Source organism: Mytilus trossulus, chromosome 3 (assembly GCF_036588685.1).
Source record: "Mytilus trossulus isolate FHL-02 chromosome 3, PNRI_Mtr1.1.1.hap1, whole genome shotgun sequence".
Lineage (NCBI taxonomy): Eukaryota > Metazoa > Mollusca > Bivalvia > Mytilida > Mytilidae > Mytilus > Mytilus trossulus.
In genome coordinates this window covers 24,726,267-24,750,159 of record NC_086375.1, presented here as the reverse complement: position 1 = coordinate 24,750,159, position 23,893 = coordinate 24,726,267, and the positions used below count along the sequence as shown (strand labels likewise).

Here is a 23,893-nt window from a genome sequence, read left to right as displayed (position 1 = left end):
TCCCATAGGTGAAAACACAGTAGAGATTTGGTCCTAAAGTTTGGCCTTCACCTTGCTAAAGCAGACGATTTTTTTTTTAAAGAAGTGCACAAAGAAATGAATGATGCCAGGTATTCAATAAAACAAGGTTTCAAAGAACCAGACACAAATTAATTAAAACACATTCGCACAAAATATTTTTTGAAGTCTACTTACTCAGAAATACCACTTTATAAAGTCTGAAATAACTGACAAACAACTTGACATCACAGTGAAATTGGCACATATAAATATTATGTTCTAAAGCCACTGACAGATTGAAACCTGTGTAAAAAGGTTATGCTATGGTTAGAGTTGTACTTAGACAGAGGTCTTCAGATGGCTTTACTATTTGTTGATGTCCGCGTCATTTTGGTCTCTTGTGGACAGTCACTGTCTCATTTGCAATCATACCACAAATTCTTTTTTATTAGTCCAGATAATCATGCCGTCTGCTGTGGGTATTTTTTGATTTTGATTTTTTTTATCCCACAGGAAGGTGTCCCAGAAAAAAATTAAGATAGCCTTGCCAGACGTCATTATTATTTGGACTACTTTTTTATATAAATTCACATTTCCTATGACTAGTCTGAGTAGTCGATGTACATGAAATGATTGCCACTGGACATTAAGCAACCAACAATCACTCATGAGGGTAGTAATGCTCTGTTATGTCAGGCATGAAACAGTGATTTTCATCTACCGTTAGTAAATGAGAGTCAACATCTTCCTAGGTTTATAGCTTTAATAACAAGGATGACTGATACCTGAAATGAATACACAGTATATTAGTAAATGATTAGTTATCTCCTCCCCGGGGGACAAGTTTTTTGTATATGAAAAAAAAACTTAAACCAAGTCAAGTCTATTAGAAAATAGATCTTCAGGAATGTTCTGTTAAAGTCATCCGGAAGCGAACAAGATTAAACGTATGGTGTCCTTTCACAATTTTAAACATATGGTGTCCTTTCACAATTTTAAATGTATGGTGTCCTTTCACAATTTTAAACGTATGGTGTCCTTTCACAATTTTAAGTGTATGGTGTCCTTTCACAATTTAAACGCAAAGTCTCTAGATTCACATTATAAATGTCTTTGCATATCTCATTAATCAGTTCCTGATTCATCAATGTTATGTTCTGTTGTGTTGCGGCGGCTTGGTCTTCGTGGTGTCAATAGTTCCTTTTCTCCAGCTTTATTATGTGGCTGAAGACGGGATAGAGCACGTGGTACTCTAGACATTGAAGGTACATCTGGTTCAGGGGTCTGGTGGGATGACTGGTCCAAATCTATTTGTGAAGGCTGTTGAATTGTCTGAGTCTGTGTACCCTGTTTTTGAGTGGGGACTATAATTGGTGTCTCATTCAATGCAGCTGGTTGACTTAAGATTCTTGTTGGTGATAAAGACACTGGAATCTTGGGTACTTGTGGCTGTGTTGTCTTGGGTGTAGATGGAGAGCTCAAGATCACTTCTGGATGTTGAACTGCAGTAGGTGCCATCAAAGTACCATGTGTTTGGTTGGTTTGAAAAGGAGTGAACTTTCGAAGGTGTTGGCGGTTGCGGATAGTTACTCGGCCTGTGCCATCTACACGTATAACATACTGGTGGTATTGGCGTACTTCAACAACTGTTCCTGTACGTTCCCATCTTCTGGGATGGTTGCCTACCAAGTTCTGTATGTATACATGATCTCCAACCTGTAGTGTTGGCAGGTGATGAGTGTGTTCATTCCACCGTTCATGTTCCCTTGAATGACGTTTGGCAAGAGCCATCTCTCGGTGAGACATTAACTCAGTCCATGTTTCATGTGGAGAATATCTACCCATCAGTATGGGAATGGCATCACGAATGGGTCGTCCAAACAGAATCAATGCTGGTGATGCTTTTGTCTCTGGGTCAATAGAATTTCTGTACATTAGTAAGGCTCTCTGGAATTTGTCAACATCCAGAGATCCAACAGCAGTAATGTTGTCCACCAGCATGCGTTTTACTGTTTTTACCGCTATCTCAGCCCTGCAGTTAGCGTGTGGGTTTGCAACTGATGAAAGTCTATGACGAACTCCCCAGGCCTTTAAAAACTCTTGAGTCTTCCCTGCTGTGAACTGTGGACCTCCATCAGACGTCAATTCTTCTGGGATTCCAAATGTCACGAACGTCTCACGAAGTCTCTTGACAAGTCCTTCGGCACCTGATTCAGACTTGTATACCATTGGCCAGTTTGAATACCTGTCAACAATAACTACATAGTCATTACTGTTATATGTGAAGTAGTCACTGCAAATCATCTGGAATGGATAATCTGGAGGTGTTATATCAGATGGTGGCTGCATAGGGTTTGACTTAGCCATCTGATGGCAGTGAACACATTGGTCTCTCACCTGGGCAATATCTACTGTGATCTCAGGCCAATATACAGAGTCCATGGCCCTCGCACGCATAGCGCTGACTCCTTGGTGGGCTGCATGTAAAGCATTGAGTACTGGTTTGCGAAGAGCTGGAGGTATAACAATTCGTTGGCCCATAAGAACTACACCATCCACGGTGCATAAACTGGATGCAAAGCGATGGTAAGGACGCAAGTCTGTTGGTAGCTCCTTGTGGTCTTCTGGGAACCCTGCTTCCAGCTGCCTGATTAGATTTACAAATGTAGGGTCTGATGCAGTGGCCTCACGAACCATGTTCCAAGTAACAACTGTGATAACAGCATTCAAGGCACAAGTGGCAGCAGCGACTGTGGAGGCGTCATTAGCTGTATCATTATCCTCTGTATGTAGACATAGACTGGTAAGTGTATCTGAATGATAATGAGCAGTCATGTTAACTAGGGAATCAAGTTCAGGTGCTTCACCAGGTAAGTTCAGACGATCTGGTGGTCCAACCGGATACCGTGACGCTGCATCTGGCCCAAGATTCTTTCTGCCTGGTACATGAAGAATTGTAAATCTGTACCCTAAAGTTTTCTCTTTGAGGTTGAGAAGTCGCCTGTTGTCGATGTCTGTGAGTGATCGATCGTTCAGAATCTGTAGTAGTGGCTTGTGGTCAGTTGCAACAAGAAGGTCTTTGCAGCCAAGAACATAGTAGCGTGTTTGGTGAAGTGCATACACAACAGCCAAGGCCTCACCTTCAATAGGAGCATATCTACTTTCTGCTGGATGTGTGAATCTGCTGCCAACTAGACATAGTTTCCAACCGTCATTACAGCAGGTAGGGGTTTTACTTGAGCACTGACAGTACTTCTGCATCAAAAAGAATCCAATTCCGTCAACAGACCAGTCGGTAGCTAGGCATGTCATACGAGCAGGGTCAAAAAGACGAACACCTTCCTTCATCTCCTGGATAATGATCTCTTTTGACTTGTGAAATACTTCGTCTAATTCATTTGTCCAGCAGAATGTGGTGGATGGTTTCAATAGAGCACGAAAAGGTTTCATTTGTCTTGCCATTGCAAATGCATATGCTCCTTGGTTTATGAGCCCAAACCAAGCTCTTGCACCAGTAATGTCAGTTGGTGTTGGGAAGTTGCTAATTGCATCTAGGAACTTAGTACTTGGTCGTATGTTTGTTGGGGTGATTGTAAGTCCTGCAAAATTGACAGTGTCTTGAGCAAATTGAAACTTCTTTGGGTTTAATGTAATGCCGTTACGAGCACACAGGTCGAACCATTCACATGCCTGAAAAAATGCTGCTTCAATGGAGTTCGCCCACATACATGTGTCATCCACACATTTTACCTTGTCGTTGAAGTTTGATATTATAGCATCAAATCGTTGATTGTAAGCGTCACCGCTGGCCATAAATCCCTGTGGAGCAACCTTGTACCTGTAGCGCCCCCATGGTGTGATGAATGTTGTGAAATGGCGATCTTCTTCACGAATAGGCACTGAGTGGTACCCATTCCAAGCGTCTGTCACTGTTTTTTTCATACCTTGAGGGACACGGTCAGCTAGATGAAAAGGACTTGGGACATGATGTGTTTGCCGAACAGAATGTCGATTTTGTGGTTGTAGGTCTACTGTCCGCCTTGGAGTGCCATCCGACTTGCTGGTTACAACCATTCTTGAGCACCAAGTTGTAGGTGTGTTTTGACTTACTTGTTCCAGTACACCAATGCGAACATCCCTCTCAAGATCAGCATAAACTTTATCCTGCCAATGGATAGGAACAAGTGCTGGTTTGTGGACAGCTACGGGTGTGGCATTAGGATCAACATGGAGTTGAAGAGGCTCACAATTCATAAGTGGTAGAGGTTGATGTTCACATACATTAAATGTTGTAGCACCATAGTAATCAAGAAGCCACTCTTTTAGTGACTCTACATGTTCCTCTGTGGCCTTCAGACCGGGTGGTAAAGATGTGGGAATAGGTGGTGGTGAAGGTCGACGTCTAGGACAAGAGCAGGTTACATCTTCAGAGCTTTCCATAGATGCAGCAATGTTTGGAGATGTGACTGTTGATACATTAGGAAAGTTGGTGTGAATAATTCCCAGAGATATGAGTGCTTCTCTGCAAATGAAAGCTCTTTCCATGGTATCAGAGACATAACACAATAAACGTGTTGACATGGCACTGCTAGTAGTGTCTTTTGTAGTAACACTTACTGCGACTGCTCCAATTACACCGAGGTCTTCCTTTATAGCTCCACGCATCACAAGTTTTACTGGAAGGAGATCCTTTTCTGTTATGCCAAGACTGTTTGCAGATTGTAAAGGTATGATTGAACTCTGGCATCCTGTATCAGCCACCATGGACATAGTGATTGTCTTAAGCTGAGAAGTGTCTTGAATGGGATGTCCAAACGATGAATGGTCCTCAGGTAGGGGTGTCATGTTCACCAGGAGCATTGGGTGGGGTTTTGAGGGTCTAGCCACCCAGTGTCCATCAAATATGTGATGTTCAAGACGTGATACTTGGTTCGTCTGTTCAGATGTAGTGCACAGCTGCTCATAGATATAACCAACTTGTTCTTGTTCTTGATCTTTAGTTGATTTCCCTTGATTGGACACGTTCCTGTGGCCCTTACCTTGAGTGCAGATTCTAGAAGATGCATCACGGTGGCCCCATACGCCACAGGTAGTGCACTTGCTGCAAGATTTGGTGTAATGACCTTTGACTGTACATTTAGAACATGTGAATGTCCAAGCTTCACAGAATCTAGACCTGGCCTTGCGATCATTCCTCTGTCCATGAGCAGGACCACCACAAGCCCAACATTTGGCTCCAGCTGCTTGCGGTCGCTTCTGAGTATTACATGTGGCACTCATAGCACTAGCTGAATCTCCTACTGCACTCCTTGTGACTTTACCCTGCTCTTTCTGAGCAATAAATGACACAGTCTCTTCTAATGTTCTATCTGTCTTGGAGTCACCTAGCAGGTCAGACATAATTTCTGGGTCTGCAATACCTCTTACTAAATTGTCTTTTATAATCTCATCACTATAGTCAAATATATGGTTGCAACCTAATTCTTTACACGTTGCTTTATACTGGCACAGTGATGCTTGGCCTCTGAGACTGGCCAAAAAAGTTCTGATATTTGAACCAGGTGATTGAGTCATCCTGTTCAATTTTATGCGTTGGACTAGTGTGCTTTCTTCTTTGACAGCCAGCCTTTTGATTGCCTTTAAAAGATCTGTCTCTAGCATACTAGCAACATCACCTTGAAGGTCACGCATAATATCTGTACGCAGATTAGTGTCACAGCAGTAGAAAAGGGCTGTAGGCAAGACATTGTCTGTGATCGCCATCCCTGTTTTATACATCTTCCACTGTCTGGTGAATGCAGACCATTGATCTGGATCACATCCTGTGGCTATAGACGGTGGGTCTAATTTTAACTTGTGCGTTGACGGTTGAGCCAGAGGTGGGTGGACGGTTCTGTCATGAATCTGTAGAGCAGTGGTTAGAGCAGCAGCAAATGCTTCATCCAGGTCCTGAGATTTCCAATTACAGCCGTCAATAGGGCACTGTAGAACTGGCATTGTAAATTCACTGTGGTTAAGCTGTTAGTTGAGTATCAGTCATAAATGAGAGTCAACATCTTCCTAGGTTTATAGCTTTAATAACAAGGATGACTGATACCTGAAATGAATACACAGTATATTAGTAAATGATTAGTTAGTTAGCGTCAAGTTGGTTAAAATTTAACCGTGATTCCTCAGAGTTCTCCAATAGTTATTGTTACTGTCATTTTTTTACGTCATTCGTCAAATTCAGCTGATGTTTTTATTGTCTAAAAGAAATGGTACATTTTATCGTCATACACCAAAAATTACCGTTAACCTCATTTGGCAAGAGCTTTTAACCCTCAATCATCAATCCTTTTATTTATTCATGTTTTATTTAATTGTCTTAAAATTTATTTTGCTCATTATTTATTTCATTTTTTTTAAAATTTACTATCAACATGATCAAGTTTTTTTATTTAAAGTATCAGGATATTCAGATATCAATTATCAACATTAAAACAATTGATATTAGTGATTAAATATTGAATAAAATAATGTGACGACCGACATCTGTTAAATTTGAAAATTGCACTGTAAGCATTCTCATGAGCAAACCTTAAGGTTTTCTCAAATTTAAATCAAAGTTTTATTTCTTCAATTACTGTGACAAGTTTGAAAGTCAGAGGTGATCAATATAATCATTACAATTAACATTATAATTAGTTGATTTATGCTCCTTGATAATATGAAAAATTATTAGCACTCTCTAGTTTACTTTCATAAAGGTACTGTAGATATGAATTCATCTCATATTACATGTATGGGTGATTTTAAAATCTTTCCTTTTTGAATATTTTAAGAGCAATTATGTTCCTTTGCCTTTGAAATGTTATTTATATTCAAAATTGCATTGTAAGCAATCTCTGGCCTTCCTATCTTGCAGATCAACCTTTTTTAAAAGAGTTATGCCCCTTGAAAATAAAGAAATAGAAGGGACATTGCATTACAGATGATCTGATACCTAATTTCTTGTTAGATATTAATATGAACATATTTCAAAGAAAACAAAAATGTATCAGACATTTTGTTGCTGGAAAATATAGATGCATGATGTGGAATGGAGGGGGACATTAGAACGCTGTTCTTTAATTATATTTATAACATACCTACATGTGTGACACTATAGAAATTGCAATTGTAAACAGTTAACCAAATGACAGACCAATTAATTTTGCATCAATCCACAAAAAGAAATAAATACACAGTATGGACAGTATGTATCTTTCTGCATTATTTTTTTCAGGGAGAGTCCCCAAAATTATAAGGTTGATTCGCCAAGCAAAAGGATTGAATGCCGATCCAGATGATGATTCACTGCTTGATAAACTGACTCCTCATGTTCCTGGCATTGTTACCTTTGCTGATCATAACAGGAAGCTACCATGGTCTACAGAGTATTCAACAGTACTTGTGTTTGCAGATGTTTCAGGTAACCTATTACACAGTGGTCTGATTAAAATTGGTCTAGATATGCTGCATTTTTGTTTATTTCAGACATCAGCATTTGAAAAAAATGCACTACTATGACCAAGCAAGAATTTTGTGTTAGCATTTGGTTGATTCGTGCTAAAATGTACAGTAGTTGTTCAATTTAACATACAATATGTGTCCAACCTACTATTTGTCTTAAATTTTATTCCAAAACTCTGACAGACTTGATGATTTTCAATATAATTATATGTTTATTTTTACAATTAAGATCTCATCTATAAAAATTTCTGACAAATTAATACTATAATGTTACACAAGCACAACAGATAATGTCATATGTTGAGTAAAATAGTATATTAAGATTAAAGGCACTGTACACTGCATTCATTTGCTTTCAAAGTCCTATCTCATAATATAATTTTTTTTTTAAAACATTTAGAAGTTTAAATCAAAAGGTAAATATGAAAGAATTTGGAAACATCTTTTAGAACTTGTAAGATCTACAATTTATTGGGTGAATACATGTGTATTTAGAAGAAAGAACACTTTAGTTGATGAAAATTTGCATATAGGCTATTTTTTACCTGATTAAATCAAACATGTAATAAAAAATATACCTTCATGTGCTACTTTTTGAGTAAAATGAGGTCGAAATTTTGTATATTTGCTAAAATTTAGATTTGTTTCCATATTTTCTTTTTCGAAAGAAAGAAAGAAATAACTTTTTTGTTTTAAAAGATAAACACAAATAGTTTTTTGTTAAATAATTGGTCATTTCTGTATTTTAAAAGTATCATTACAAATTATGCAATTTTTATTCAGAAATAACTCATATTTATCAAATGTTCATAGATAGAGGAAAAAAAGTAATTTTTTGCTGCATGTTTATCAAAATTAAAACATGCAGGGGTCAGTGACTGACATTTAAAATGGTAAAGTGTTTATCAAAAGACTAATGAAATTATATTCTTTACTAGTATATGTATTAGTTAATTACTATTGCATATGAAAGAATAAATATATTTTCAGGATTTACTGCTCTATGTGAACGCTACAGTGCAATGCAGGACTCTGGTATTGATAAACTGACAAAAACTTTGAATGGTTACCTTGGTGCTATAGTAGAAAATCTTATTTCTTCTGAAGGGGATGTTCTTAAATTTGCAGGTAACCATATATTTATCTGTGTATTTGTCACAAGAGTTTGTAAATGCAAAATAGTCTTGTTTTTATTGAAATAAAGTGAAAGTTAAATGATTTTTTTGAAGTTTAGTAATCAATATTAAATTTGAATGATTGTTGTTGATGTTTTAAAAGAGTTACTACTCTTTGCAATTTATTGAAACATAAGTTTAAGCTTGCATATATTTGATTATTGACTTTGTCCCATCAATGTTTTTATTTATTTTGGAGGCCAAAGTTATCAATATTGTTAGTATATACTCATCAAAGATACCACAATACCTGAATATCTGATTTACATACCTGTCAACCTGTGACGATGAAAATGCAGGTCATGACCTGCATTGAAGAATCAAATCTCAGGTCATAAAGCTTACAAACTTTTCAAGCTGAATTTCAGTATTTATGGTACATTTTATTATAATGTATATCAAAGATACTAAAACATCAATGCATGTTCACTTGGTTAAGTCATTTAAATCTTATTTATAAATTATTATTTCATTGCACTTTTAGAGATTTTTATAAATTTGTGTAACACAGTCTTATGTTCTTTACTTTTTGAGTTCATCGAATACTAGAATTTATTTTAATTTATTTTTCATATGTAAAATGTTTGAGACTACTGGCTATGTGGCTTTTAAAAATACCATCAATTGTTGAGAAGGAAATTAGACTATGATAAATCATAGTAATACAGTTAAAGGAAGTATACGGTAAATGTAAAAAATAATTTTCAACTTTAAAAAAAAATTGTATAAAGGTATAAAAATAATCAAAAGTTATTTTTCAATATGTATTTGAATTTTATATTTTTATGATTCTATCTTTTTCACCCATAAAACGTTAATATAAAGAATAATTTTGAATGGTGACAAATAAGGGGAAGTAACTCTACTAAGTTGAAATATGTTTGTAAACCAAAAGTGCAATTTATTTACGACCTAAAGCTAAGGTAATTGGTGTTAATTATCAGTGTGTTTGACACCAAAGCTGTCAAGTGAAGCCATGCACTTAATTGGTCACTTAATTTGACAGTTTACATAGCTAGATGAACTTCCTGTTCATGGAAGAATTACGAATTTGCCAGTATTTCAAAGGAATATTACTTGTGAAATCAATCTCAAGGCTAAGAAATACAGGTGAAAGCGGGTCATTTTCGGAATTCCCAGGTTATTTCAATGACCCGGCTGGTGTCCCGCGTGATTCCTCAGAATTGTGAAAATCTCAGGTCACACCCGCAGAATACGGGTCAGTTGACAGGTATGGATTTAATGAAAATTTCATTTAAACCTTCGGTAGTCATATTTCTCCATGTAGAATAGCAACTCAGTTATTATATAAGGCTGTTTCCATGAATTTTTTATGTACATAGGTATTATTAAATTGTTTAAATTTTGTATAGTTTTTATTATTTACATGTTATTCAGATAGGTGTTAGTTTGCTTAACTCATTTAGTTTATTTTTAGGTGATGCCATTTTGGCAGTGTGGAGAGTAAACAGTGAGACTGAAATGACACCGATTCTAGAAAGAGTTATTGCTTGTTGTTTAGACATCCAGAAAGAATATGGAGAATGGCAAACTGATATTGGGATTACACTTACTGTTAAAATGGGTATGGAAGACTTCAACACTAAAACGGATTTATATTATGTAATTGAGGGGGGTAAGACTCAATCACCAACTTGAACTTAACTTGCTGTAAGAACAAATCCGTTCAAATCCTTAGAGAAGCTATTGAAAGTTTGGAAATTTATATGAAGAAATATGTTTGTTTGACGAAAATACCTCATTAAACAGCAATGTGAAAATAAGAATTAGAAAATGTGATATGGCGTTTAGAAAAATTAGGCCAATTTTATAAAAAAAAAAACCTATTTTCTGCCAGCCTCATATTTAATTTTTTTTTTTTTTTTAAACAGTCATTAGGTTCTGAGAATCATTAGATGTCATGTTGGGAATTTTGTTAAATGATGATGTTATAGTCACCTTCTAAACTTATGGAACATTGGGGCAGCTGTCATAAAACTGAAAATTGTGTCTAACCAATTTAAAAAAGAATGTGTATATCATGTATTAATTCATAGAAACATGTTCTTTTTCTCAGAATTTTATATTCTAACATATTTTAAGAATATTCTTTTCTTCATCCAATGGAAAATATAGACTTTTGCATATATTCTGGTTCTTCTTTTCTGAGCTGAAGGTATCATTTATTACATTTATTGAACAGATTCAAGTTTGACTCTTGTTTTTTACAGGTATTTCTACAGGACCCATGAAAGTTACCTTTCTTGGCAATAACGAATTTAGAGTTTATGTTGAGACTGGCAAAGCAGTATCAGATGTAAATGTTGCTGAGAGTTTTTGTCAGTCTGGTTACGTTGTAGTATCACCAGATGCATGGAGTCTTTGTACACAAGAGAAATATGAAACAGAACTTTTGCATGATGAGCAACATGTACATGTGAGTATTGGGTATTGTGGAGTTTTTTATTTTCCTTGGTACCAATTTTCATTGATTGAAGAAAATTGTGTTTTATGTTGATGCTTATGTTTTCATGTTTTTATCAAGAAATTCTGCATAACATCCTATAGGTAATTCGTATAATGTTTAATGTTAAACACCTTAATTCATAGTTCACAAAAACCTACACTATCAAAGGCCATTTAGTACATCACAGATAATTATGAAACCTCTGTATGATAGAAACACCTAACTAAAGAGGCTTGAACTTTAACAATTGTTATTACTTGTACGAGTTTGTTGTAAAATATTTCTACTCTGACAGACACATTCACAATTTGCATTTTGGCTTAAAAAAGATACATTTTGTTTCAGCTGTAGTCCCTAGAAAGATGAAAAATACAAAAAGACTTCCTTACTTATTGAACAGATGATTTGCCTTGCAATTCAAAACTTGATGCAAATGTAAACTTTTAAATTAAAAAAAAAACTACTAAAAAACCCAGATTCTTACAGATGAATCAGCAAAGAGAAATACAATTATGCAATCATCTCTATTATGGTTTAATATTAAGAAAAAATAGTTATGTTATCTTTTATAACTGGTATTATTAATAATAATTGGTAATTAATGTAACATATACTTTTTTTCAGATTTTATCAGAGAAAATTATACCAGCAGCTGGAGCAGGTAGGATATTTTAAGGCAACAGGACCATGAATGTAGATCTTTATAATGATTATTTGTTAAATTGTGTATAATCTCTTTTTTTGACGGATTCCTTGTCAGTTTCTTGATTTTACTGACATTGCAAATTTAATTTTTGCTTTTATTGCCATGAATCGGTGACAACTAATCATTTATTATTTGTTTTTCTAACAAGATAACTGCATTTATTGTTAACGAATGTTACAAGGAAAATTAGAGAATGTTTGGTTAAATTTTGCATTAATAGGTTTATTATATTGAATAATTTATAAAGACTTATTTATTTACAATAAAAATTTACAATATAAATGTTGATAATGAAACTGATCAAGTTTGATTTTCATATAGATCCTAAAAAAATGTATAATATCAATGAATGATCTCCCTTGATGGCTTCATTTTGTAATTCCCTATAAAAGTTATGTTAAAGTATGGATTTAAACTGGAGACAAGAATACTGTTCTGTCTTTCTCTATGTGAATTTTATACCGGATAGTGTCCACTTATTGATTGGTTCATTTTATAATAATTTAATCTTGACCAAATAACAAAATGACCAGTACTACTCTGAGAAGTTCTGGAATTTAAAATGCTTTGTCATACACAGGTCAGTACTGTTAATTCAAAAATAAATTGAATCTCTACACAAATGTTTTAGATTGCACAGATTTTTATAGATTTGTTTATCTTTGATTCCAGGAAAGAAGCACTTTAGAAAAGTTGGACATGCAGCGATGTTTACATCTAAGTTATCATTTTCACCAGCAGAACCAACAGTGCCTCCTGTGGTTATTGAATCAAATCTTTTAGTACCATCAGATCTGCCAGTGGAACCAACTCCTTCTAAATTGTCAAAACTCTCTAAATGTATGTATATATAATTCGCCTTTACAGAATCTAAAGGACTATGGGTAATTTCACCAAAATGAAAATAACGTTATGCCATTGGCTCAATTTCCATTGTTTAAAATGTTTTAAACTAATCACAGTTTTGGTGTATGCTTTTGAAAATATTACCCAGAATGCATTAATAGATTCTGAAACGGCCAATTAAGTGTCTGGATGTATGTAAAAAAGAACAAATCATCTGGTATTGTGTATATCGTTATATGAATTTGAAAAATCTGAAATTTAATATTTTGTTCCTTGATATTAAAAAAAGAGATTTATATTCATGAATTTAGGTTGCAACTGACAATTTTGAAGTGTTTTTTTTCAATAGCAAATTATAAAATATGTATCTGCAATTCTGTACACTACATTGCAGTGCGTGGTATTGTCAAAACTGTTACTGATATGAAACTTGATGAAGCATTAAGACTTTTCATTCTTCCACCTGTGTTAAGGAAGGTACACACAGAAAAGTTAATTGTTACTTACCAGTTTTACATGTATTTGTGTTTAAAAAATTTAATTTGATATGTTTACTGTTATTAGATTTAGTAGTTAACTACAGTTTTGTTGATTTGAGATGGAATTTGTTTTTACATGTTTATTTTTAGAGTTATTTTTGATTAACCTATGATTATATAAAAAAGAAGATGTGGTATGATTGACAATGAGACAACTATCCACAACAGACCAAAATGACACAGACATTAACAACTATAGGTCACTGTATGGCCTTCAACAATGAGCAAAGCCCATACCGCATAGTCAGCTATAAAAGGCCCAGATAAGAAAATGTAAAACAATTCAAACAAGAAACTAACGGTCTTTTTATATAAAAAAATGAACGCAAAACAAATATGTAACACATAAACAAACGACAACCACTGAATTACAGGCTCCTGAATTGGGACAGGCACATACTCCTTTTATAATAGAAGACATGGTTTTGACCTATCCATCTGTCTGTCTGTCTTTCTGGTCTTAGTCTGTCTGTATATTTCTGTAGTTCTGTCTGTGTGAGTGTCCTTCTTAATCCAAATTTATGTTGTGGTACCATCTAAAAATTTAACAATCTTATTTCAGTAAACCTAACTGTACAAAAAAAAGCAGATACAAATGAAAATAGAAAATTAAAATATCATTAAAAATCATACGCCAAGTAAAGCCAATGTTGTACTCTGTCCTTTGATCTCCAATTTTGATAAAGTGTTTATATTGAAAACGATTGTATTTTTGTTGTAGATTGATGATTTCCAGCCATTAGAGTATCTGTCTGAAATGAGACAAGTGTCAATAGTATTTATAAATCTTGTCTTAAACAAAGATGAGAATGAAGAAGAACTTTTACAGAAGATATTTGGTGTTGTTTATATACAGATCAAAGCCTTGCATGGTATAGTATCATGGTTTTATAAGAAGTATTCACTCAGTATTCATTTCTTTATTTTGTTTTCATCTAAAATTTTACATGAAAAAAAGAAATGAAGTTTCAATACTGAATGTCAAATACTCAAAATTTATCTTATTGAAATATTTATTTTTATTTTCAAAGTTAGTTTTCTTTCTAAATGCAGTCCTGTTGTTCAAACAAACAAAACTAAAAAAAAATTGTCTGAAATATAGATACACATGTCTTATGAATTTGCTATTAAAATGGTAAGTAATTTATAAATGATATGTTTTATTTTTTAATTGTATCATTTTGAATTTTTTAGCACCATATGACTTTTGACTTTTATTTTCAGGTTGTCTGAATAAAGTTTTTCTTTTTGACAAGGTAGGTACAGGGTTGTAGATGTATGATTTTTTTTTGTACACATATTGTTCATTTCATACGAAAAACATTACAAGAAAGTGTGACCTTATCAGAAAAGAATATTGAAAATGTACTACTTTAACACTAACCAATCTAATTTAAAAAGATCAATACTCTATAGACTGCAGAAATAATATGAAATAAAAAAAATCAAACTTAAGATTTAAAATTTAAGTAGGTAGTTGACATCTTAGATAGAATCTCAAACTGCAGCTGCAATTTTACAAATGTGCTGAAAAAATCAAAGTCTTCATTGACCAGTTTTACTGCTTATTAATTCACATTACAATTTTTTCAAAAAGAAAAAAAAAAAATTTCGTCATAGAATTCTTTAATTTTCAAGGATTATGTCATAATTTGGTTTATGGTTGAACATTAGTTTAAGTTTTTGGGAAGGCACATATGTTATAAAGAGCTCAAACATCTTTTAGCAGGCATTATTCTTTGCTTTTCCTCACTAATTCAGTATAGGGATAGGTTTATATTAGCTAATGATAAGTGTTTACTTATATTTTCAGGGGTGCACCTTTCTTGTTTTATTTGGTTTACCTGGATTTAAGCATGAACAGGACTGTGCCCATGCTTTGATGTGTTCATATAGAATGAAGGAGACATTGTGTGATGTTACAGGAGTTTTGTAAGTGTAATAGTTTCTTTGTTTATATATCAATCTGACAATGTTGACAGTCTCATTGCCATCACAATTAAGAGTGTGTTCTTATAAGTGGAGTTAAGGGCTTTTCCACAGCCTTCACAAAAGACTTTTGAATCTACATTCTACAAGCCCAGAGCTGAACTTTTTGGAAAATTTTAGTTATATTCTGTTGGTCTTGTAGAGATGATTTTTAAAAGCCTGACAGAATTTGAACAAGCATTGACTGCTGTCCCTGAGATTGAGCATAAAACGAGGACAATTTTATAAGACTCCACAAACCACCTGTAATATAAGATATATAATATAAAACTTTCATGCTACAAATGATTCTTTGAAATTGTAAGAAACACACAACCACACATATTTAATTGAGTGCCTCCCGTGCCCACAACCACAATAAATTTTTGAACAGCCTTAAGGAAGAAATTTCATATGACTTCTGATATATATAAAAAATGTTCTATACACAACAATATTCACCAGCATATGTGCAATAACCTTGTTTTATTCTGCGACCATTGTACACTATTATGATATATAAGCCTGACCTTTTGATACTTTCAGGCATGTATCTATTGGTGTTACAACAGGTACAACCTTCTGTGGAGTGGTTGGGCATAGCAAAAGACATGAATATTCAGGTAATTCACTTATCTGTATATAGTATCAATGTGACCACAACACTCCTCTTGTTTGTCTTTTTCTTTTTTTTTGCCATTTAGATTATTTTTGACTTATGAGTTTGAATGTCCCTCTGTGGTATTTTTAAGCCCTTTACATGAGACAGCAATTTGATTAAAGCTGGTCCATGTGTTTTGCCTGCCAGACTGCATCAGAAATTATGAACTAAGAAGATATAAAGCTGAAAACATGAAATTTTGACATCACATTTGTTGATCTTGGTGAGAGAAATAAGGAAAAGTGAAAATAGAGTGTTATAAATAGATCAAATTATAGAAAAAAAAAGTTTGTTAAAAAGTAAACATTTTGTTTTAGTGATAGGAAGAAGAGTAAACTTTGCAGCAAGGTTGATGATGCACTACCAAGACAAAGTAACCTGTGATGACAGAACATTCCAATTATCCAGGTTACCTGCCAATAACTTTGATGTTCTTATCACCAAGAGAATGAAAGGATTGAGAAATGTTGGAATTATTAGAGAATTTAAAGAAAGTGAAGAATTAGGTGTTGGTGTAAACAGTGTTCCATATTTTCACTATCCATTGTTAGGTATGCATATGAAATTGAAATTCTTTTTTTGTTCTCCGTGTCCCACAGCAAAAATGGTTAAAACTAAATATTGTGTAAAACATTGATATTAGATTTGATTTTGTTATAATTCTTTATTAAAATAATCACCAAGACCAGATCTACAGATAATCTAGTATGGCTAACTTAGTGTGGCAAATTCTTATCAGAATTATTGCACATTAATCACAAATTGAACATATTTTTTGTATATTTTTAATATCTTAAAATCTTGGAGCCTTTAGTTTCATAGCCATTTGTCTGTTTAATTTTAAGACAAGAAATAGAACACATAAAATTAAAACTGAATTTTATAAAGAGGACCCTTATTTCATTAAGAACTACACTTTCAAATGTGAATTTATTAATTTGCTGTTTTTTGTGGCATCCATTTTTTTCAAGGCTGTAGAAAAGAAGTTGAAATGTTTGAAGAGCAAGTGATAACTTTGAAAAATGAAGATGATGGTAAAAAGGTCCGGCATCTTGTGTATGTGGGTGCTTCTGGGATAGGTAAAACCAGATTATTGGATCATTTGATAGTTGGTGCAGAACATAGAGACTTAAGGTACAATGTATTAATTTTGCTGTGTTTATATTCAGTTCTATTCCATTAAAATGTATGTTGGAGGGATGGAAGAGACTTTCAAAATATTCCTACAGTCAAGAACTATTTTTTAGATAATTTTGCATAATGGTGATAAGGACATTCTGAAAAAAGACATTTGACCCATTAAGGATTTGTACCTTACTATACAAATCCTTGGACCCACATTCAATAATTATACTTCCCATCCTACCCTCCCACAGACATGTTAATGGAATAGCCTTAGAGATTATCAATGTTTTTTTCAAATGAGAGGGTGTTTTTTCTAAGCTTCAATTTCAGCAAAGGGCAACAACTCTTTGAGATCTGAGGTGGCAGAGGAACATCCTCGAGTCTGAAAGACAATTAATAATCTGTTTATCGCTCTTATTCCTATGATGTCATTGATGTTTATATTGACAACAGTAGGGTGCCCTTAATTTCTACAAACAATTGTATATCTTAAGCAAGAAACATGATACATGTATGACAAATTTTCACAGAAATAGATCAAACAAAAATTACACCAAAAAGCAAACAAGCATTTGTAGAAAATAATGAATTTTTTGGGAAAATTTATTTGTTGATAGAATGGTAAAAAATGTTAATCAGCATGTTAGTCTATTACAAAGTGGTTTTCATGTCTATACTATATAAAAATGTTTCATAATTTGATTTTTTTTTAATATAATGTAGTTGTTAAGAATAGTTTAGCATGTTAGTCTATGACAAATAAGGTTTCATATTCATGCTATGCTTTGCATGTTTTTGTTCAGACAGAATTCTGCTGGAAATTATTCAAGGATGGTATGCTATTAAAGAAACAAAATTGCATAACTTTTTTTTTTAATTTTGAAAATACATTAATATCTGATAATTTTTTTATTAATTTTGAAGCTTTTACTTTATTATTTTTTTCAGAGTGATATCATGTGCAGTACAAATGAATGACAGATTTAACAATAATTTCTTGACCAGACATATAATGAGAATGCTGATAACAAGTGCTGGTTTATCCCACCAGATAGACAGGGAACCAGAGATTTTAGAGAAAATAGCATCAAAAGGCTTGTTGGGGAGTCTTGGCCTCATGCCACATGTACTTGGTACACAGGTAAGATAGAGAAGCATTCCTCAGCTTACAGGGTCCTGCCACATTTTGTGCGTGCCTGTCCTATGTCTGGAGCTTTCGGTTTTATGTCTTGAAATAAATATGAAGTTGGTCAAATTCATATATAAAACACATGTCTACATGGATTTTTTTTAGAATAGAATTAAAGAAAAGAACAATACAGATTTATTTATAGTAATACAACTTGAATTACTTTTTGTACTAAGGGCAAAGTAAAAAAAAAATTAAAAAAATTCAATACCTTGTTGAATACTTTTTAAATTTGTAGGAAGATAGATGTATGGCTTTAAATGCAAGAGTATCTGTATCTATTTTAGTTGTCAAAGGTGAACATTTATATCAAGTCAGATGAGGTTATGGGAAATCCTGATGATCTATCCAAAGCTAATGAACTGATTGGTACCATAGCAGAACTGGTATGTATATTCTAAGTTTTGTAAATAATATGTCTTGAATACAGAGCTCAACAAATTTTTATGAAGTGACTAAATTTCATGTTTAGACACACTGAAAAGAGAAATTAAAAGCCTTTGAATAATTTTGAGAAATTTTCAGAGGAATTTAGAAATACATAGATTTTTAAATTGAAGGAAAAAAATTTACATTATACTTATTCATAATTAACATTTAAGATTAATGCCAATCATTATATTTCCTTACAACAAATAGTTGTTACAAAATTTTTGGGAACAACGATGATCCCACAATGGCTTCAAATAGGCCCGTAAATGAAAGAAATGCATCTCATTTCTTAATTTTAATTTCTCGATACATAGTCATAAATGTATGTTTTTTTTACCTTTTCAGTGTATACATAAAAGCACCCCAGTTGTCATAATATTAGATGATGCTCAGAACATTGATGAGGAATCTTGGACCACACTCTATTATTTGAGCCAACTGACCCACATTCTTCTAGTACTTTCAATTCGACCTAAAGCAGTAGATGAACCTTCCTGTCCAGCAGCAGCCAGTTTCTTTGACAGCCGTAACATATACATTGAAGATATAGGAGGAATAGAAAGCAAATACTTGACTGCATTAGCATGCCAGTTGATGGATGTTGTAAGAATACCAGTTGCACTGGAAAGGTAGAAAATTACAGCATAAAGGCTTTAAGGTGTAACTTTTAGAAATATAACATATTTTTTCATCAACACTACAGTCCCTTAATAAAAAAAAAGATTGTTTTGTTGTAAGCACTCTTGGCTACTTGTAGAGGTCAATTTTTGTTTGTGGAGGTAGCCAAAGTGGCTAGAGAGAACCAAGACCTTCAGCAGGAAAAATGGCAATTCTTGTCAATTAAGATTTAAAATGAAGAGACCTGCCACATGCTGGGTCCCAACTCACAACCTGAGTTTTGACAGGCTGGTGATACTGTAGACCAATACTTTTTACCTGCCAACTGTCACTATTTGCGGGGGATTTCCGCCATGGAGGCTCCCAAATTGAAATTTTGAAAAAGCAATTTTTTCCACAATTTTAAACAAACCAATTAATTTTACAATGGCTATAGGCTTCTAATTGTATGAAGAATCCAAAAACAACATTAAAATGTATTTGAAGACCCCCTTGAAGGTTTTCTTGGACAAGGTCAGCTATTTTGCACGCAAAACCCCCCATGGGCATTTTGAAAAGTTGGCTACTAAAGCAAACAAAAAGAACAGAACGATAAAATATATTGATAGCTGAGCATGAAGATAACCAATACAATACTAAAGAACTCTTTGATTCTACAAATAATGTGTAAACCAACATTTTTCAACTAAAATTGAGGTTCATAGAATAATACTTGGGTGGGATGGAGGGAATTTAAAATTGCGCAACTGTAAAATAGTATAAAAACAATTCAGTTAACTTGGTGAAATAATCTGTTGATGTTTTTAGATTGTTAAAAGAAAGATGTCATGGTGTACCATACTGGTGTGAACAAGTATTAATTGACATGGTAGAAAAGAGGCAGTTGATGATCTTAGAGACGGAAGAAGGAAGTCATATAGAAGAGTCTACTATTGCTCCTAATGCTAACCATATCAAACGTATACAATACAGAGCTGAACACCCTGCCGCTGAATTTAAACAGCTGAATGATATATTTCTTACAGCTACTACAGTAAATAATAGATAACTCTCAAACAGCAATATTACCACATTTTCTTTTTATTCACCCACTTTAAAAAAGGGGGAGTATACTGTTATACCTCTGTCTGTCCTTCCGTCAGTCCGTCAGTCCGTCAGTCCCATTAATATTTTTCGTCGCATTTTTCTCAGGAACTACAATACAAGGATTTCTGAAATTTGATTTCAGGGTTTATCTAAGTCAGCTATACCGTGTGATGCGTTTTCAGATTGATCACTTGACAACTTCCTGTTTACCGAACACTTGTATGATTTTACACATGATAGCCAAGTTGAAAATTTTCGTCACATTTTTCTCAGAAACTACAATACAAGGGATTTCTGAAATTAGGTTTCAGGGTTTATCTAAGTCAGCTATACTGTGTGATGCGTTTTCAGATTGATCACTTGTCAACTTCCTGTTTACCGAACACTTGTATGATTTTACACATGATAGCCAAGTTGAAAATTTTTGTCACATTTTTCTCAGGAACTACAATACAAGGATTTCTGAAATTTGGTTTCAGGATTTATATAAGTCAGCTATACCGTTGTCAGGAAATATTTGTATTTTATTACAGTAACCATATGCAGTAAAACCAATAACCAGTATACTTTTTTATACCTTGCTTGCTATAGTAGTAGAGGACTGATTATAGATATACCATTGTAGATAATGTTTACAGCTTGACTGAGCCCCATTTTCTTATTACCCATTTGGTATTTCCTTCTTATTTTTTAGCATTTAAGAATATGTCCAAAAATTATCAGCTCCTTATAATAAATCTTTCAGATTGAATCTTTAATGGACAGTAAAGAACCGACATCAGCCAACTTTTTAAAAGATTTGGGATACATCCACAAAGAGACAGAACACAAGGGAAAGTCCAAACAGAGAATTGCTGTGTTTTCTCCACATGTTAACCCAGTAGATATACCTGTACCTGATATTATGAAAAGTAAGTGATGTGGATTTATTTTGGGAGGAGGTGGAAATTAAGGGGTATAAAACTTAGAGGAAATTTTTCACTGAAGTTGATTTTTGTGTTCATTGTTATCTTTTATGTTAGGTCAAAATTAAATATGCAATTTTTTCCTCCTCAAGAGGTATTTTTATAAAGTAGGGATTACTGTCTGTAAAGGTTAACTAATTTCATTCATATGGAAATAACCTGATTTATACCCCGCCTACTATAGAAGGGTGCAATAAGTTTTCTGGTATGTGTATCCATTCATCTAATGTAATACCTTTTCTGAAACTGTGTACATATATCATTCGGTAGATCCAATGAAAATCATATATCTTTCATCTCATTTTTATGTAAAATTGCATCAAAAACTTCATGTGGAAAAAAAGTGTTTGTAAACATTACATTAATTTCTGGACCGATGGCCAGTCAAGCTATGAAAACACGGATTGTCAAACAGAAAATAGCCCATAAAACATGTTAAAAACAATCTTGATGCTCTTATAAACCATCTTTGAAGGCTAAATTAGTACTCAGCTGTCTTAAAATGAATTTTATTACACAATAACTTTCCTATTTGAAAAATCCACAGGGGCCAAAATACTAAACTAAACTCCTAACTGTGTATTGCTACCTAAGGTTAAAGTATTGAGCTAAGGTCATTAACCCTAAAGTTGTTATCATATCATTGATCAAAATTAAAGTTTGTACATCACTAATGTGACTTTTTGATGCAAAAAAAGGTTCACTTCACATGGAAATGATAGAGTTTGCTGTCCTAAACTGAAATTTAATTGTTTAAATTGTAGATCTTATTACTGCAAAGATAGATTCAATGAGAGCCACAGAACAGTTGATAGTCAAATGTGCCTCAGTACTAGGAGAGACCTTTCCTAGAGATATGATAGAGAGCATTCTACCAAATGTCAACCGAATCAAGGCCAGAAAATCTTTCAAAGTTCTCAGAAAGACAGGAATATTTGAATGTGCAAATTTACACAACCCTCTGTATAACAAATTCTCTAAAGACGATGAGGAATATGATATAATGGAATGTTATTGTCCCAGAGGTGATGAACATATAGATAGAAGTCTATGTAACCTGATGAAGTTTACTAATTTGATACTGATGGAGACATGTTATAAGATACTGATGGAGAGTCAGAGAAAGACCCTACATGCTAGTGCTGCTAATTATCTAGAGAAACAGGCTGATCAGATTAGGAAGGATATTCCATATTATGCGTTGGAGAGACCTCCCCCAAAGTTTAATCAGGAAGAAAAAGGTAAGAGAATAGCAAGTGTGTCATCTACATTTGTTTAATAAAAAACCAATGGTTTTATTAGGTAATCAGTGCTCATCTGACATGATTTTAATCATACATTTTTTAAAAATTTCTGTTGATAGACTTAGAAATTAAAAAGAAGCTCTGGTTCAAACTACTTAAATTATAATTGATCATGAACCGTTTTGGCTCATCTTGAAAGTCCCTCTATTTTGGTTAAAATTCTTTCTAAGTGATTATTGCATTAAACAGAGGTGATTTTAAGTGTTTTATATGATATTGAATTTCTAAAAGGGCTTCAGATGCACAAAATGTATGAAATATTACTTTTATTTTTATCAACATCTTTTGGCTTATTGACATCGTCTTTAACCAATGTCTTCATTTCCTACAAAAGCTTCTCATTAAGATCCAATAAGAAATGTGATTTTTCATGGTAAAAGACCTGAGCATATCATTCATACATATTTGTGATTTTATTTGCTCTCAGATAGGAATCACAGTAGAAGGAGAAGTTCTAATAGAGTTGAAGATATAGCTGTAGCTGATGCTGAATCTTATATGAGAGTAAGGGGCAGGAGGAAAGGTATCCAGATACAGTAAGTTTTACTTAGTATAGTTATTTACTTATTTTTTCTTTTTAACTCTTTAGCCGATGAATCTCGGATTACTTTATAATTTCTTGACATTTTTTCTTTGTTTTATTAGCTATATTCAAATTTTATTCATTATCCTCTTTCCAAAAATGCATTCTTGGGGGTATTTTGGGACAAAATCATTGAATATGTTTTAAAACTTTTTCTGTTGTTGTAGGGATGTAAGTGTACTCCTTCCCACATTGCTGAAGTCTATAGAATCCGACATGACACAAGATCAAGCCTGTGAAAGTTTAATGCCAATATATAGCCAGATCTATCACCACAGGAAGGCAACACAAAACTACATGAACATAATTGATATATTGGTGGAGGAGGCAGCTGCATCTATTGTCATGAAACAAACCTCTAATGTAAATATAGATTATTATATAAGTGCTGTTTGATACAGGAAAAACTATACAAAATCAGGTATACAAATAAACTTTGTGTTTAAATATCACCCCACTGAAATTCTGCTACAATTTTTAGTGAATTGATCCCTGATGAACAGAAGTCTAATTGGCAATCCTTCTAAATCTTCTTATTTTTGTATTCCATATTACATATAACATACAAAAATCTCCCAAACAGAAAACTTAAATGAAATTTACCACTATTTTCTGTTAAATAATGTCATTTATCTGCATAAGTAGCTATTATTAACAAGAAAAATCTAACTTCCAGAGATATTTGTATAGATCAAAACTAATTAATGTACTGTGGATTAATTTATTTTTGTTGGT

The 23,893-nt window shown here is 33.5% G+C and overlaps 1 protein-coding gene across 1 annotated transcript in view; it reads left to right on the top strand.

Moving 5' to 3' along the window:
• The first annotated feature begins 44 nt into the window (after positions 1-44).
• LOC134710565 (adenylate cyclase type 10-like) overlaps positions 45-23,893 on the top strand; it is a 37,037-nt gene continuing 13,188 nt past the window's right edge. The window contains exons 1-22 of the mRNA XM_063570941.1: positions 45-110; positions 7,268-7,453; positions 8,485-8,622; positions 10,108-10,254; positions 10,901-11,106; positions 11,761-11,797; positions 12,515-12,682; positions 13,083-13,165; positions 13,949-14,099; positions 14,452-14,483; positions 15,041-15,159; positions 15,742-15,818; positions 16,174-16,407; positions 16,828-16,990; positions 17,930-18,122; positions 18,458-18,556; positions 18,948-19,231; positions 20,028-20,253; positions 21,052-21,217; positions 22,036-22,512; positions 23,003-23,111; positions 23,326-23,521. Of these exons, the coding sequence (XP_063427011.1) occupies positions 101-110; positions 7,268-7,453; positions 8,485-8,622; positions 10,108-10,254; positions 10,901-11,106; positions 11,761-11,797; positions 12,515-12,682; positions 13,083-13,165; positions 13,949-14,099; positions 14,452-14,483; positions 15,041-15,159; positions 15,742-15,818; positions 16,174-16,407; positions 16,828-16,990; positions 17,930-18,122; positions 18,458-18,556; positions 18,948-19,231; positions 20,028-20,253; positions 21,052-21,217; positions 22,036-22,512; positions 23,003-23,111; positions 23,326-23,521 (3,501 nt within the window). The 5' untranslated portion in view covers positions 45-100. The remainder of the gene's footprint in view (positions 111-7,267; positions 7,454-8,484; positions 8,623-10,107; positions 10,255-10,900; positions 11,107-11,760; positions 11,798-12,514; positions 12,683-13,082; positions 13,166-13,948; positions 14,100-14,451; positions 14,484-15,040; positions 15,160-15,741; positions 15,819-16,173; positions 16,408-16,827; positions 16,991-17,929; positions 18,123-18,457; positions 18,557-18,947; positions 19,232-20,027; positions 20,254-21,051; positions 21,218-22,035; positions 22,513-23,002; positions 23,112-23,325; positions 23,522-23,893) is intronic.